Genomic DNA, 17,413 nt, shown 5'->3' on the forward strand with positions numbered 1-17,413 from the left:
TACCTGCCTGGCAGCTGTCACACCAGTCATTTCTGAAGAAAGTGCTACACCACCACTCTCCCCTTGGCTGGCGCGTGACCCTGGCCTCGGAAGGGAACAATAAGTTACTTTAACTGTGATGATGATTGACAGGGGAAGCAGAGGGGGGCTGCCATGGAAGTTGACCTGACTCTTTTCTCTTGTTTGCCTTCCTCTGTACTTGTGGGGGTTTCCACTCTAACTTCCACCAGCAGGTACGTGTCCAGAGATGGAGGAAAAGCTGGGGGGCCAGGAGTCTTCCCATGGATGGGTGGTTCTGCTATAGTGGGCAACCATTCAGTGTCCTGTCCTGTGCCTCAACTCCACCAGCAGTAAAATGGGGCAATGCATGGACCATCCTTACTTCTTCTAATCTGGTACCAGGCCACTTTCACTTCCACTACCTCTCAGGGACCACCATTGCCAGGGGTCAAGGTCGAAGGAGTTCCCTCCAAGTATTACCTTGGGAAACATTTTCCCCTGGGTCTGGGAAGTTGAGGAATGCTCAGTTTCAGGCTGCTAGAGATGGAGCCTGTGCCCGGGGTTCCCAGCCACGCCCTCCTGCTTTCCAGCTCGCCCTCCTGGGGCGCTCGTCCTGCCCCCAGCCAGCGACGCACAGTCCCCTGGCGACTGGCTCTAATCCAGGCGACTGGCAATTCGCTCCGGGGGAGGGCGCCGTCTGGGGACGCCCCTGGCGGGCTGCTTGGCGCTCTCTTCCTCACCCGGGTCCTGCCCCTCGCTGGGGAGCTGCGCGGTTGTGCTGGGTCCCCTTTGCAGCCGCAGGTGCCTGAGCCCAGCGCGCAGTCCTGCCGGGGCCATTCGCTCAGCCGCGTCCTGATCGGCAGGTGTCTTCTGTTTCCATCGTTGTTCCTGGCCTGCTGAGTGCTATCAGCCCCTGCTCCTCGAATGGAAGCATCATCGTGAGGTGAGTGGAAAGGCTGGAGAAAGGATGTAGACTGGGTGAGTGGTGATTATACATAGGAAATCGCCCCATGTGAAGACGGGCACTGGTGCGTAGCTGAGAAGTTCAAGGGATGGGGATAAGAAAGAACACAGAGGCAACCATTCAGATTGACTCGCAAGACCAGATGGAGGAAAGGACCCACCATTAGCTATTGCCCCTATCTGCTTCTCCACTTTCGAACCACCGTGGCCCCATAGACTTCAAGAAATATTCTCTGAGCTGAAATGAATGAAGGGAAGTTTTCCCACCAGCGTCTTTTATTCAGCTCCAAAGTAAGTGAGCATTGTTTGCCCCTGTTTGCCTTAGTCTCCATAAGGTTCCCTGCCCCATCTGAAGCTGAGAAGTTTGAACGCTTTCTCACAGAAAAGTGACTGTGTTGTGTTCATTCCGTGGATTGCTAAGCGACACTTAGAGACCATAGATCGGAGCTGTGAAGATGTGTATGCTCATTCTTAGAACTCAGTAATAGGATGGCTAAGGAGAGCTGCAAGACGTTAGGTGCACTTCCTTCAGGTTTGGATGGCTTATTTTAAAACAATTCTCCGTTTTAGAACTGTGGAGGTGTGTGCAGACCCATGAGCTGTCTTTGGAGAGTGGGAAAAGGCAGTCTACTTAGCTTGAGGGCTAATGTGGAAATGCTTACTTACCAGTAACTTTCAATACCTAAAAACGATGAAAACAGAGTTAAAAATCCAAACAATTGTTAACAGGGAATGTTGGTAAAGTGGATGCTTTCTGTTTGTTTTGTTTTGTTTTTTCCCTTTCCTGTGTTTTTAAATATTTTCAATTTAGTTTGAACGCAAAAAAAAAAAAAAACCACCAACCCACACAGACACACACAAAGAAAGATAATTATGACTGCACAGGTTGTGATAATGAAATCTATATGGTTCTGTCAGATGTTGCAACATCTTTGCATCAGACCTGGTGTTCTCCAACTCTAGGACTCTCTCGGGAGGCAGCTGCTCAGAGACTTCTGACTAGTCCAAGGCTTCAAACCACACTTGAGATGCTCCTATTAGAAAATTAGGTCACATTTAACAATCTAGTCATTATGGGGTCAAAGTAGAGTGTGAACTCCTGTCCGTCCTGTAAGACAAATTACCTTCCTTTTGTGCTAAGGGATTCCCTTTCTGTGCATGGCTGCTGTACTTGATGCTTAGCTAATGCTGAGGACTCTGGAACACGAGGTCATGAAGGGGAGAGGTTTTATGGAAATAGGCTTACATCTCTCCTATTCTCTATTCAACAGAGTGGAAAGAATGAGTCACCATTTTCCTGTCAGAGAAAGGCCTATTTCTTTCTAGTCATGAGAGAGAAACTTATCTAATTTGGTTAGGCACTTGGGGGTGGGGTTGGGGGTATGGGGTGGAGGAAGAAGGCTAAAGGGAATTCTAAACTAGATGAAGAGTGGTAGCTACCATGGGGGAAGACGATGCTAAGTGACATGGCAATGGCCCCCTTCACGTGAACTTTTCTCCCAGTTAAATTGCTGGCTCTGCTGTCCATAAAATGTGCACACCGGAATGGAAGTCTGAAATGTGGGCAAACTTGATAATATTCCCACCTCTTTGTCCATCTGATCTGACAGTGTGCAAGGTCAACGCTTGGCACATCTTGCGTAGCTGAAAGATGGGCTACTTGGGAAAAACATAAGGTGTGAAGAAAAATTCAAGAGTGGTAGAGTGGCCATGTGAGTGAAAGCATGCACTCAGACTGTTACCAGATGCAGGAGAATATAGCCCAACTCGGCAGTGTTAAAAGTCATTGCTCCTTAAAATGTGTCGGACCAATTTCCCTTTTCTAATGTCGGTAGTAGAGACATTGCTATTTTTCTAGACTACAGGCAATAATAGAGCACAAAGGATACACCATGCTGTTTCTTAAATGCAATGAGCATCCTACATCCTTTTTCTCAATTCTTCGTTCTCTTGTCTGAAACCTTTTGATTTGTTTTTAACTTACATAGACACTAGTTCTCGATATCTTCCTGGACCTCAACGATCCCACTGAGCTTGCTTCAGCCACCAGTTACCACCACCCCACCCGCTCCCCAACCCTAGCCCATTTAATTGGTCACTTCCTAATTGCTGACTCTTTCTTTGCTCTCCATTAAATGATTCTTTTTAAAGATCATAAGGCATTTTGCCAGCAGTTGGCATTTAGTTGGAAAAGTAGCAATTCCTTAATGGATCCTCCTTCCAAATGAAGGCTTGACTTACATTTTCCTAATGAAAAAATGAGTTTTTCTTCTATACCTAGGGGCTCCCCAAGTTCTTTTAAAAAAATAACTCATTCATAAACAAGGCTCTCTTGGATACTTTCTCTAATTCTACATCTAAATAAGTATTTGTTTTTCCTGTGTAAAAAGTCCACGGGGAAAAGTAACAACAAAAGAAAACAAAAGGTTAACAAGTGTCAAGAGCTAAAAAAATAATAAATTCAAAGAAAATATTACACCTATCAAGGTAGTGGAAATAAACACTCTCTCCATACTGTGTGTGCCAGGTACTTTGCTAGTTACTTTAATTGTATTGCTTTACTATCTACATCTATAAGTCATGTTTTCTCCAGGCACAATATTTTTTGAGCTCCATAGCTGAGCTGAATTTTAAAATGTCCTTTTATAAAATCTGGCTCATCCCCTCTTTCCGTAGCCTGTGTTTCCATAGTGTTCCACAGCCACAGTCTCTTCATCTGATCACAAATGCATTTTTAGATTAACTCAGTCCTGCCACCATCGCCCTCATAATTCCTAAGTGCCCTGTACCTGGTTTGGTCTGGTCTTTTGTATGAGCTTCCTGGCATTTAAAGATACTGGAGCTTGTGACTCCTGAAGGATGCACTGTTATGTCCCCATTTTAGTGGTCAGAGGCTAAGTAACTGTTTCAAGACCATGACCATGCAATTTTTAGGACTGGAAACCAGATCACCTGGATGGCAAGTCTTTACTTTTTTTTTTTTTTTTTTTAAAGGAATCAATGATTACATAAACATTTTAAAGGAGATTTTATCTCTAAGATATATGGTATAATTTGAGCTCCAGTGTGATTAGCGATTGCTGATCATGTATATTATAAACTACTTTATGTACTATGTGACATATATATCTGTGTTTGTATACTCAGTATACAAAGACTGTTTCCATAATTCTAAAAACCCCAGGCTAGTGTTTCTACACACTGGTCTCATGTAACAGATGTGTAAGAGCCAGGGATAATGGTGAACATCTGTACTCTTCAAACTGTTGAGGCTGAGGTTGGTAAACAGGAGTTGAAGGCCAGCCTCAGCTATATAAGAGAGTGTGCCCCACACAAACAAAATTTATGTCACAAAATGTGTGTATTCACGCAGTGTCAACGTATGAATATATATGCCACATATTTACAAAGAGTTAAATGTGTACTCTCTTTTCGGGTAAAGATTATTGTCAACTCCAAGTTTAGGAGAAGAAAAAGTGGCGGAAGCCAGCTACTTGCTAGTGAAGTCCAACCAAGTGTGGTGCCTTTGGGGGTGAGTGGAAAAGTAAGGCAACTTCATGCTCAAGAATAAAGATTTTAAGATTGTTCTTGGTCACACAGCAAATAAGTAAATAAGTAAATGAATAAATAAATAAATAAATAAATAAATAAATAAAGGAAATATAAAGTTAGCCTATTTTTTTTAATATAGAGGTTTGCTATAATTATTCTTATTTTATCATCACTTAACTGATTCCACTTTAAAGTTTTCTTGATACCTGGGGATGTATTTTGCTTTCCTCTTACTTTGTTACTAGAGGTTGACTTTTAATGATGCACTGCAATGTGGCTTCTCCTGTTGCCCCATGCACCATGGTCATTTCTATTATAATTCTTAAAGAAAAAAAATTCTGCTACATCAATACAAGTGGATGTTTTTGTTACAATCTGGATTCAGGGTATCCACCACATACTCTATTACACGAATTGTCCCTTCTCTCTCTCTCTCTCTCTCTCTCTCTCTCTCTCTCTCTCTCTCTCTCTCTCATAGGTATCCAGCCAATCTCTTGGGGGTCTACATTGAACGAAGATGAGTGCTTCTTCCAGGATACTGTAACTAGATTGTCCAGGTCAGTTCAGACTTGACCATGGGAGCCAACACTTCAAGCAAAGCCCCAGTGTTTGATGAAAATGAAGACGGTAAGAAATGGGCCATACTGGCATGTAAAAAAAATGGAACTTTGTGAAATTGAAATATAAGCGCAGTAAGGAGAAGGAGGGCCTACAGTGTATCTAAGGATAGGGGAAGAGTGAACAGCAGGATGAAGCTTGAGGACCTTGTGTGTTGCTATCTAGAGTGTATCGTTTACTTTTTATGATGCCCTTGGCAACTTTCATAATCACTGCCATCCTACAAGTGGCTTCCCTGCTCCAAAGAGTGCTGTATCCTGTGGTTCATATTTAGATGATTTATGTGTTTCCTTTGTTGTTCCTTTGACAGTTGAGGTTACTCCCATTGCAAGTCTTTCTCTCTCTTGCTCCTCATAATAAAGAATTGAGTTTTAAAAGGTAGATGCCTTCTTAATTTCAAACTGTCTTGCTTCTGCATCCCATACATTTCACAGTTGGGGGGGGGTCATTGTAAGAAAATCAGTTTCATTGAGGAAAGGGGAAACATTAAAGGCTAGGCTTAATGAGGCGAGTAATACAGGCATGAATCCTCCTTCCTCCCCATCAATTCCCGGCAGTGGCACATTGGGACGGGGCCAGGGTCTTGCTATGTCTTGTTTCCTTCCCATGGTAGAAGGTTAGGCAATCTTGTTGGAGTGGATTGGGTGGTAGCTCTTTGCTGCATTCTTAGATAAAGAAACACTGGGTTCTACGTAGTAAGCTGTTCAGGCGTCCAAGAGGGCAAGTCCAGAATAACTTCCAAGGAGTTCTTCTAATTGCACCAGGATGGTGAAGGGTGATGTGGAGTTTCAGGATCCTATAGAACCTTAAGCCTATTCTACTATCAGCTAGCTGTTCAGATCAAGAAACGTGTCTAGTCTTCTAGCTCGGACTCCACTTCAGTCAAGAGGTGGAACAGAACCCTGAAGATCCTTTCCAGCTCAAAACATTGTTTGGCTGAATAACACAGCTACCTGTGGATCATCCAGGAAAGTTCATTGTGTTAGATTGTGAGTTTGATCTTTAAAACAGACACAGACCATGAAAAAGGGACATATGCTTTCTTCTCTAGCTGTCTCAGAAGCACAGGGCTAGGGAAGTGGCTCCAAATGCCTTATTTTCTCGGTCTCCTCCCATCTCTAGAGGAGTGCTCATGACTTTACACTTATGGATGGCCCATTTATATCTAACCTCCAGCTGTTAAGAAAGAAAAGTCAGAAAGATGCACTCATTCCTTTAAGGAGCTGATCTGTTATGGCATTTTGATTCACATGCATATTCTTCACTTCTAAGACAGTCTGCATGATGCATTTTATTGTTTTGGATAGCCATGAACCTTTTAAAAATAAGTTCTTATGACAAAATGGGGGATAATTTGAAGTTTGTCACAGACGGGAGACCACTATGCCTGCTATGCCTGATGAACACATTCTGGTATTGAATGTTTGGATGCAAACACTAAAATACAGAGTGTTTGGTCCACACACCTTGTTTCAAAGATCAAGCCTTTTACTATCAACATAGAAACAGCATTCTGCTCTCTAGAAAATATTCCATGGGGACAGAAAGAATTACATAACTGGAAAGCTCTTAAACTTCTCATTGCTATTTTCGGTGTTGGTGTCTTCCTTTGTTTTATCAAGTAGTTTAAGGAAGGCTCTAGAGACTAGCAATGTTATGTGACTCTCCCTTCCTAAAAGCAGAAATACGGTAGACTTGCTTTTCATGTGGTTCACATGAAAACTAATGTTTGCATGAGAAAGATCTGCATAGTAAAAAGACTCAGAAAATGGATAGCAAATTCATACTTAAGTCTTGAGGGATATTACATCACCTGAAGGTAGGGTGTTGTGAGGCTGAGAAAGCACGTCTTATGGGGTGCCAGAGACAGCTATGTATCCTGTGGTTTGATACACGTTATAACTGTCTTTAAATGATTTTAACAATAAAGTTAGATTAGAAAAGGGTTAGGCTTAAAAACCAGGTAGGTCTTGACACTCCATAGATTGTTCTATTTTTTTTCTCTCCTGTCCTGAACCCAGTTGGAGAACCTACAACAGCCTCCATAAAGGGAAAATTTGAAATAAATAGAACATCCCTCTATGCTTCCCAGTGGGCTTAAAGCTCCCATTTCATTTACATAGGCTGCTACCAGTCTACTGCAGGGGTTCCCAGTTTGTGGGTCATGACCCCTATAAGAGGGTCAAACAAGTCTTTAACAGGGTTCACCTAAAACCATTCTGCATATCAGTTGTTTTCCATTATGATTCACAACAGTAGCAAAATTACAGTTATGAAGTAGCAATGAAAATAATTACACAGTTGGGAGTCATCACAACATGAGGGACTCTATCCAAGGGTCAGGGCATTAGGAAGGCTGAGAAGCACTGGTCTACTGCAAGTCTGAGAACTGTGAGTCAGAGAACCAAGGAAGAAGGCAGCCTGGCCTTTGTTCTTTCTCTTGAAGGGTGTGACCTAAAGACGGAAGGCAATCATGTATCAAGAACACAAACCTCAGAAGTCACCAAGGAAAAGAGTGAGTGACCTCGGGAACAGTATGTCAGTGATAGCTGGGGCTAGAAGAAGCTCTTTATACAAAGGCCTCAGAAGGATAGTTCAAACACAGGGAAAGGCAACTTCAGAGCCTAGAGAATGACAATTTGGGGAGTGTGCACTCAACTGCATCATGACAGTCATTGGTGCATGCGAGTTTGTCCAAGATGACTTTCCATATGAATGTCATATTTCTTTATAGAATCATTCCTTTTTTTTTTAGATGGAAAGGCATAGTCCTCTGATGAAATCACTCTGTGCTTATGTGTGTGTGTGTGTGTGTGTGTGTGTGTGTGCGTGCAGGTACTCCCACATGGAGGGCAGCAGTTGACACTGAGTGTGTGCCTCAATGGTATCTTCACTGTACAGTTTTGAGACAGGGTCTGTTGCTGAACTTGATGTTTTTGCTAGACTGACTGGCCAGAAATCCGCCCCCCAGACACACCAGAATGCTCCGCCCCCCCCCCCCCCCCCCAACACACACACCAGAATGCTTCTGTCTCTTTCCAATCCGGTTTTGGGATTACAACTGCACTTCTCTTTTACTTGGGTTCTGGGGCTCTGAACTTTGGTGTTCATGCTAGTGTAGCAAGTGTTTTCCTCACGGGGCCATCCCCCAGCCTCTGTTTGTTTTTTAGTTCAGTAATCCCTATGAGCTTCATTTGACTCTTTGTGCAGCTGCGGACTGAGCACAAGCTAAGGCTGGATTTGACTGCTTTCAAGCTTCTGTCCAATGGGTAGCAACAACAACAACAGCAACAACAACAACAACAACAACAAATCCCTGGCCAATCAAAGAATGTTAATATCTATTTCATTTTTATGTCTATATTTTTATATAAATAATCAAACTGGGCCAGAATCTAGAGCACTAAATGAGCCAATTTAATTACTTAAAAAATGCTGCAGAGACGAACCCTTTAATGTGATGAAAAAAGTACTTAATATTTGCTTTAAGTGGCTTAATATTCTGAGTATATAGAGTTGAGAAGAATATTGAATAGTTTTCTCAGACAATGTTATATAAGTTATTTCTCACAGAAGAGTGGTTGTGTTCATTTTGAAGATAATTAAGAAATAAGATGAATTGTTGCTTGAAGTCCCTTGAGGTGAGCTTGCCTTGTTAGAACTCATCCTGACACCAGCATATTGTGGTGGTTTATCTGACCTATGACCTTGAAAGAATTATCCTATTTGTTACTTTGGTTGATCTACGATGATGCATGCAAACTGGGAGATTTGTTAGCTAAGAGCATAAGATTTTGCTTATTTAGCTTTTTGTTTTCTTTTTTAAAAAAGATTTATTTATTTTTATTTTATGTGCCTCTATTTGTTTCAAGAAGCTGAAGTTCTTGAAAGAGCTCAAACTAAGAAACTCTGGCACTAATTAGTAAATACTACTATTAATTACCAGTAATTGTGTGGTTACTTTACGTGGAATATCTCACTGTTTTACTTGGATTCTTTTACTTAAGTAAAAACTTCAGCTTCTTGAAATAAGTGGATTAAATGTGACAGCAGATGCCACATTCAATGTGGCTGACTAGTGATGATCTTAATTGAATTGAATTAACAGAAAGCAGGATTTTATAGGTTCTGTAGAAATCTATATAAGCCAATCATGGTCTCTCAGTAGGCTTGTCTTTTATCTTCTTGAGATGATATTTTCTTTCTTCCTTTTCTTTTCTCTTTTAATCCCAAAGTGACTATTAAAATAACTTAATTTGATCAGCAGACAAGTTTTTCCCACAGCTAATGACTATACCCGTATGCTGAGAAAACGTTACTAATGTAAATGAATATGTCATTCACACACAAAAAAATGAATGCAAGCTACCTTTATTTTTAAAGTTAATATTGTTGTTAAACCTACTTTAGTATGCCTGTCTGAATGCAGTGGTTTGGTTTTCTTGGTTGTGATAGAATTGCTAATTGGTTCTGCTTGTTTTCTTAAATTAGTATTTTTAAAAGTTGAAAAGTTGCATAAATTCAGCAAAAAGAGGGTGTCTTGCAGTGATGATGGGTAGAAATGTGTCTCTAGGCATACACAGAGAGCAGAGAGGAGAAAAGCTGGCTTAGTTAGGCCAAGCTGTCTTTTGTACCTAAGCTAAGGAAAATTGGCCTTAGGTTAAAAGTTTCTCTAAAGAGTTCATCAATGCCCCGAGTGAGGGCTCAGTTATGGCATTCTTCTTTGGATTTGGTGGAAACTCAATGTTCTTTCATTTGGCAACACTAGTCTCCTAGGATATGTGGCTCTTTCCAGTTTCCAACATCTTCTTCAGTGACAGAGGCAATGGGGGTTCTTCAAAATGTTGAGCCAAGAAAACTGGCCAGAGATTTCAATACAAAAAAGAAAAGAGGAGGTTGACTGAGCCCATTCCAGCCAGGAAGGACTTTAGTATTTAAACACCCATGCCGTACATGCCGCTACCCAAGAGGGTAGGTCGGTGAATTGCAGATCGGAGTAGAGCAATATTACTTTATGTTATATTTATTGTGTTAGATTGGAGTGACCAGAAAAAAATTAAAGAAAACTTAACTCATGAGAATTGTCTCATTTAAGAACTTCTGCCATCTTGGGAGCCTAATATTCAGTCAGTTCTTTGATTATTAATAACCTTATGTCTAACTGCTGGTGGAAATATTTTTTTAGTTTGAAAGAATGTAATTTGTCCATGAAGAGGCACTGGAAAAGTAAAAGGGAAACAAACTAGAAAGCCAAAGGAACAGACAGACCTCAAAGCTGGAGTTAGCACTTTGGCTTTGCACTTGGGTGTTGGAGGCAATCAGAAACACATTAAAGAGAATTTATTCAAATATGGGAAGGTAGCACCTCTTTAGTAATCCTCACTCTTATTAGGTATATGGAAGGTTCAGAAATGACCTAGAATATTAAGATCTCAGTCTTCTTGAAATGTCATGATATATTTCAAAAGTAAACCATTACTTCTATGGAAAGTTTTAAATAATTTGTGGTACAAAATATTTTGTGGGTTTCAGTTTAGGAAATGAGAGTTGTCTTAAAAGCATCCTTTCAGGCTATTTCCCCCATTTTGGTGAAATAGGAACAGAATTTGATGTGAAATGTTTTTAAGACAATTTGTAGAAACATAATAGGATTTTCATATTGCATATGAAGAGTGATTATTATTCCCTAAGTCCTCTTCATACACTCTTCATTGCGGCAAGTTTCATGTCTATTGAGGTTAATGAGGAAAACACAGGTGAGCTTGGTTTAACTCTGGGATGTTGGATGTATTGGTTTGAAGTAACAGCTGGGTTTTTTAAAAACATTTTTATGATTATTTTAATATCAAGAATACTTTTACGAACAAACAAAGTAGTTGCTGGTGATAAACCTTTTTGTCCAGTCATCTTGTAGCTTTAACTAAAGATTTAGGAAAAAGCCTTAGCTCCAGGGATTCCAGAAAACTGTGCCCAATCCTAAGATATCAACCAAAGAGATGGCTAGCTGTGCAAACTAGAAAGACATTTAACCATGGTATATTAGGGAAAGGAACATATAACAGGGCCCAGTGATGCCAAGTTTGTCTTTAGGGAACTGACAGGAGCCCTGGGTATAAGGAGAGGAAGGGTGGAGAAGAGGGTGCCAGAGCTATGCATAATTAAGTAGTTTTCATTAACATGCCTGGTTGATCATGAGGAGGAAGCGCAGAAGTTGTTGTGTTACAATGTGAGAGCATGGGAGGAGAAGTTTGATCCCTGTGAACTGATTACATCTGCCCCAGGTTACCACCTCTCCATCATAGATACTACCTCTCATTAGGTAGCTGTCCTATCTTTTCAGGCTTCTCATTGCTTGGGGGTACTTTCAGTCTCTAGTCACAGGGTTTTTATTAATCAGTGTGGATTTTGCTCTAACCACGGAGCTAACGAGGGTCAGTGGGAGAAGGTTAGGCTCAGTGACCAGTCTCCGCTTCAGAACTCTGTCAGTGGAAAAACTGAATCTGTAAGCCTGTGCCTGTATGCAGATGGTCTTCAATAAGAGTGTGTAAGAAGACTGTGCTGGAAAGCCAAGCCTTGCTGTTTGATTTGCTTTTAGATATTATTAGCCTTTAATTTATGGATTACATAGTGATATCAACTGTGCATAGCTATGTAACCATTTAGGGCTGTTTCATGTAGAAAGATAAGCAGTAAGAAGCCAGGGATGGAGTACTATACTTATAAGACATGACAGCGAACGATATCAGTGTGCGATGTAGATAGCACACGAGGACTGGGAAACTCTGGGTTATAGATTTGGAATTTAACTACCAAGCACAGCCTTGACTTTTCCTTTTAAAACTATTTTTCACTCCTCCCTGGAGACATGTTCACAGTAAACTAAATGCAATTAAGCTTGTTTCTGATTTGAGGAGTCTGTATCTTTATGTTCTTAATTTTGTTTATGAGACTAATTTAGCACAAGGGTTGGAAATTTTTATGTAATGGCCAGATAATATTTTATGATCTGTAGGTAATATGGGCAGCTTCAACTCTGTCATTAGTCAGTAGTATGAAAAACACTACCAATAAAACTTATCAGACAGTGATATTTGGATTCCCAGATATTCTCAGTTGTCATTGGATGATGTTCTATAATTTTTTTCCAGTAAGTTAAATGCAAAAGTAATTATTCGTTCATGAAATGTATGAAAATTGATGGTGGGCTAAGTTCAATCCATTTCATTTAGTACACACCCTGGGAACCGTTCTGGATCCACAAGCAAATCGTCTGCATTTAAGAGATGCAGCAAAGAAGCCAGATATGCTCTTTGGTAATCCAGTCTTCACTAGCTCTCATTTATATCAACCCCTGAGATCTAATGTGACTACTTTGAACAATAATCAAGTGATTGCAAAGATAATATGTGCAAGTTGGGAAGAATAGGTAGGTAGATAGATAGATAGATAGACAGACAGACAGACAAACAAATTTGCACACACATAGAGTATGTAATTCCACTAAATAAGTCAAGTTAATAATAATAACCTGTATTACACTTGAAGTATGACTAAAGAAGGATTTGCTTCCCAAAAGGAATGTGGAGTCAATTGAACGGCACCCAAAAGTTGGAAACATTAATCCTTCATCTTGCCTCACTGTTCTATTTTGTGGTGACTTCTAGAGTGTCAATGTACTTCAACGTCCAAATAAATTTATGAAACACTTAGTGTCCTTTGCTTGGTCTTGGCACCAGTGATGGGTCACAGCAAATCCCAGACTTCCTGGGGCACCATGTCTCATAAAAGAAAGGACTGACAGTGTGCACAGCAGACATCATTTGTTCCAGAGGCAATGTCTCTGGAGAAATTCCATCATGGTTTTAAAAGTCTTGCCAGACTCCCATTGCCTTAACGATTGCAGCCACTTTTGGCTGGGATGCTGCTGGACCAATGATGTGCTGGACTCATTCTTTGCTCGAGGGTCAGATGCAATGGGCCTGTGAGCTTGCCTTTGCCCATAACTAGCACCAAGCTGTCAGGGAGCCACTGTTCCCAGATGCTTTCTGTGGATCAGTGCCAAACTGACCAGGTTTCATTTGTCTGTGGGAAAATGGGGATATTAGTGTAAGATAATAAGTTTATCATCAAGCTAAGCCTATTAAAATACTAATTCTCTTTTGGTCCATGTTGCCGTGTTTGTAGCATTTGAAGGTTGTGAAAACAGAAATTGTTTTTTTGTAGTAAGAACTTAGATAAGCAATTTGCCTCTGCCCTGTTTTCTCATATGGAAAAGGAAGTAGATAACGGTGTTTGCCTCCTGTCGTTTTTGTGGAGTGTGAAGTGTTTGACTGGTGTCAAGTACATAATAATAGATATTATTCATTTTAATTGTAATTATCAAATTATAGTTTTCAGTGCTTATTCTTGATAAGTAAAAAAATGTTATTTGGTGCTAGGTTTTCTTGTGTGTGTGCGCATGTGTATAAAATGTGTGTGTGTAACATATATATGGGAGACACAGACATGACACATGTGTATATGGGGCATATATGTATGGGGCATATATATATATATATATATATATATATATATATATATAGAGAGAGAGAGAGAGAGAGAGAGAGAGAGGGAGGGAGAGAGAGAGAAAGGAAGGAAAAAATAGGTTTTCTTTTTCAAATAGATTTTCTAATGTATAACTGTTAAGAATTCACTTAAGTAACTGACTTGAAGATAATATAAAATTATCTGTTTTATGAGGACCATTTTCATCATGTAAGCATGATATCATAGTGCCTGGACCACCATGGTGACTGGAGATGGAATTTAGGGAAACTTTTGAAAGCTTAAAGAACATCCATTTTCTCCATAAAACAATGAGAAGCTAGTGGTGTTTTGAATGCGGGGTGCCGCAAACCCTCTGGGTCCCTTTGTCTGCGTGGAACGGGTCTCTGGTCGCAGGTGGGCAAAGAGTCAGGGAATGACAGACCAACATGTGAGATTGTGTAGAATCTGAATGTAATTTGTCAAGTTGAGCATCAAACTTTTTATACAGAAGAATAGCAAGAAACCAGAGGAGATACAATCCACTAAGTGACACAATACAAAAGGAAAATATAAGTCAAAAGAAGGCGGGGACCAGGCCACTGCCACTAAACAGGGAGCCAGGTGTAAAGCTAATGTTAAACCCACCACCAGGGGTTCTATTTTAGCAGACCTTCTCATGAATACTGCAATACCACAACCCCCCTATTTCCTGGGCCCTGATAATTTCTAGTAACTTTTAAGTATCTGTGGAGAATCTCCATTTGTCAGAAGAATTCACCAACTTGCTTCTAATATGCAATGTAGCCTGTACTGAAGATTTCTATCTCAGTGGGATTCCCTGGCTCTTACATGGTAAACACTCTTGCAGACCAGCCTTGAGCTGCTTTGGCTCTGTCTTTTGTAATGCTTAATTAGTTACTGAATAGGTAACTTCCTTACTGCATTCTTACAGGATTCCAAGCTTGTAGGCTTCTGGAACCTTGGAATACTGGCGAAGGCTCTGGCTATGTTAGAATTCAATCTTAAAAGGCACTTATAATAAGATAATACTAAAAGAGAGCACATGGATCCATACACCAGACTAACGTGGGGATAAGGTGTGAGTATATGGGTTAATGTGAACGCCAAAGCTCCAGGAGGTGAGTTTCCATGAAACTCTTTGCCTCGTGAGTGCTCCCAGGCTTCTCAGCCTGTCAAGCAGACTTCACTAGAGTGTGCATGGCAGCAGGGTAATATGGACAGATCACAGGGGACTCAGTGTTCCACATCTTTGCTTGAGAAGAGTGGGTAATAGGAGCTCAGCACATATAGAAACATAGTCATGGACTCTCTTGAAACTAGTATTGTCAAGTGGTGTGGGTTAGTTTTTATCAACCTGACACAAACTAGAGTCGCCTATGAAGAGGAAACCTTATCAGCTTGGCTTTATAAGCAAGTCTGTGGGGAGATTTTCTTGGTCAATGGCTAGTATGGGAGGATCCAATTCATTGTAGGTGGTACCACCCTTGGGCGAGTGACATACATGCAGATAGAGCACTAATATACATAAATATCTTAAAAAAAGAAAGAAAGAAATACTGAGCAAACTGGGTAGTAAACCAGTAAACAATTCTGTTTCCATTTCTGTCTTAAGCTCCTGTTCTGACTTCTTTCTATTATTGTCAGTTACCTGAAAATATAAGATGAAATAAAACTTTTCTGCTGGAGCTGGTTTTAGTCATTGTTTTGTTGCAGGAATCGGAGGCAAAGTAGGACCCAACTTGAAGTCTAGTGAAGAGTGCAAAATCTGGACTAGAAATAGAGGCACAGGGTTTTGTTCTTCACAGACCTATGAGTCTTAAGGGAGGGCAGAGATAGAAAGGAGGAAGTCCCAAACTGAGAAGTCAAGCAGGGGAGAGAGATCCAACTAAGAAAGGAGATGAAACAGGCAGATCAGAATGAACAATGTTTGTCCTAAAATTTAAGAAATAAAAATATTCAGAGAAAGAGCGGGAGAAATTGTCTCTGTTGGATGCCCCTATTGGATGAACAGGTGGACATGCCTACAGGCAAGGAAACAAAGAGGAACCTGGTGTTCTTGAACCTGGTGTTGGAACCTGGTGTATCCAACATGCCAATAGGATTGCACAAGCTTGTACTGACAGGTGGTTAGGGGTAAATGGGAGGGAAGTAAGTGGACATAGCAAATGTGCATGACTTCTTGAAGGCATTTGATCTGCAAATAAGCAGTGGATGAAACAACAGCAGAAGCTTAGTATAGTGACAGATAGAGAAACCTTTCCAGAGGAAATATAAAGGGAAGGAAGAGTTAAGTCAGAAGACTGGAACCAGGGCTGACTTCAACAATGTAGGATCTTGGTGGTCACACATGGTCTGCCACTCAAAATATTATAATTATTTTTGAGTATGACCCTTAGGTTATGATTTTCTGTAAGGTCTTCCAAGTTTATTCTTGAACTGTGTGTATAAGAGAAGAAGAGAAGAGAGAATGTGGTAACAAAGTTTTTCCTGGGAATGGACACCTTAGCCCATATCTTTCTACTTTTCCTGTTAGGAATAGGGGTTAGCTGCTTGTTGGGAACCAAAATTTCTGCCAGATTCTACAATACTAAGAGTCTGTGTACTGATTCAAAGGTGACTGGTGTGTGAGCCACCAAGACATCCCTAGAAAGGGTATAATAATAGTTCATTACTCCATGATGACAGTTTATCTGGTGATTTCCTTTATTTTATGTTCTTAGCCAGTCCTGATTCTACAACCAGATGCTAAGGAGAGTATATAGAAGAAACATAAAAAAAAAAAAAAAACTATAAGAAATAAATTGGTAGAAACAGACAACAATCATAATGTATATTATCATCAGAACAGCCTGCAATTTAAGCATGCATGGTCTGGATCCATTGTGGCCCAGGAAGTTTCAGCTACTGGTCTTGAATCAGATGTATACATCAGAGCCTGAACCCCCATATAAAATGAACCCCAGTTATTTCAGTTACAGATATATCTTCCTGGGATGCACAGCTAGAGAGAAGTGACAAAATTAAATGAACTGACTCGGGGAATCGGTCTTCGACTTGCTCTGACTCCTGCTCACAAATTGCTGTGACTAGTTTCATTTCCTGAGTGGTGTTCATCTTCAGTTCTGCAGTGAGTCAGAGCCAGACCTCACGGACTAGATTATAGCAGATTGGAGGTTTTTCCCTCAAACAAATCATGGAGCTACTCGTGGGGTTTACTTACTCTTTGTTACTCACATTGAGTCTAAGCCTTGTTCCAGTGGCTGCTTTCACGTATTCTCTTATATCGTCATTACTTTCTTTAGATTGCTTTAGGCCAACATAACGCTTATGATGCCTGTGATATAATCTGTATTTATTTTATAAAACTCAAATGCTGCTTTGGTAACTTCATTTTCTGCCCAGAGTATAAAATAGAAGGATGACTGTTCTAAAGTTAATGCCTGATTACAGTATTAAAAGGAATTTCTGGTTTAGTCTTAAGTTCTTATTTACTGCAGTTTGCCTGTCTGTTCTCCCGTGGACCTCACTGAAGACTGCAGACATCATATTCTTTATGCGCCACTATTGTGGGAAAGTTGAAAGGCATGTGGGCTTCTTGGTGGCTATTCTTAGGAAATGTCTAACTATTGGCTTAAGAGGAAGGTTGATGATTATAAAAGCAATGCTTATAAATTATAGAGTGCTCAGAAAACATAAGTACAGAGGAGAACTTAATTTTAGCCTATAGACCATC

At 40.5% G+C, this 17,413-nt stretch overlaps 1 protein-coding gene across 1 annotated transcript in view; it reads left to right on the plus strand.

Moving 5' to 3' along the window:
- The first annotated feature begins 799 nt into the window (after window positions 1–799).
- The window catches only part of Stk32a (serine/threonine kinase 32A), a 109,785-nt gene continuing 93,171 nt past the window's right edge, over window positions 800–17,413 (plus strand). Inside the window, exons 1-2 of the mRNA NM_178749.3 lie at window positions 800–943; window positions 4,994–5,142. Coding sequence (NP_848864.1) covers window positions 5,091–5,142 — 52 coding nt within the window. The 5' untranslated portion in view covers window positions 800–943; window positions 4,994–5,090. The remainder of the gene's footprint in view (window positions 944–4,993; window positions 5,143–17,413) is intronic.

The sequence above is a fragment of the Mus musculus genome, chromosome 18 (genome assembly GCF_000001635.26).
Source record: "Mus musculus strain C57BL/6J chromosome 18, GRCm38.p6 C57BL/6J".
NCBI classification, from domain to species: domain Eukaryota; kingdom Metazoa; phylum Chordata; class Mammalia; order Rodentia; family Muridae; genus Mus; species Mus musculus.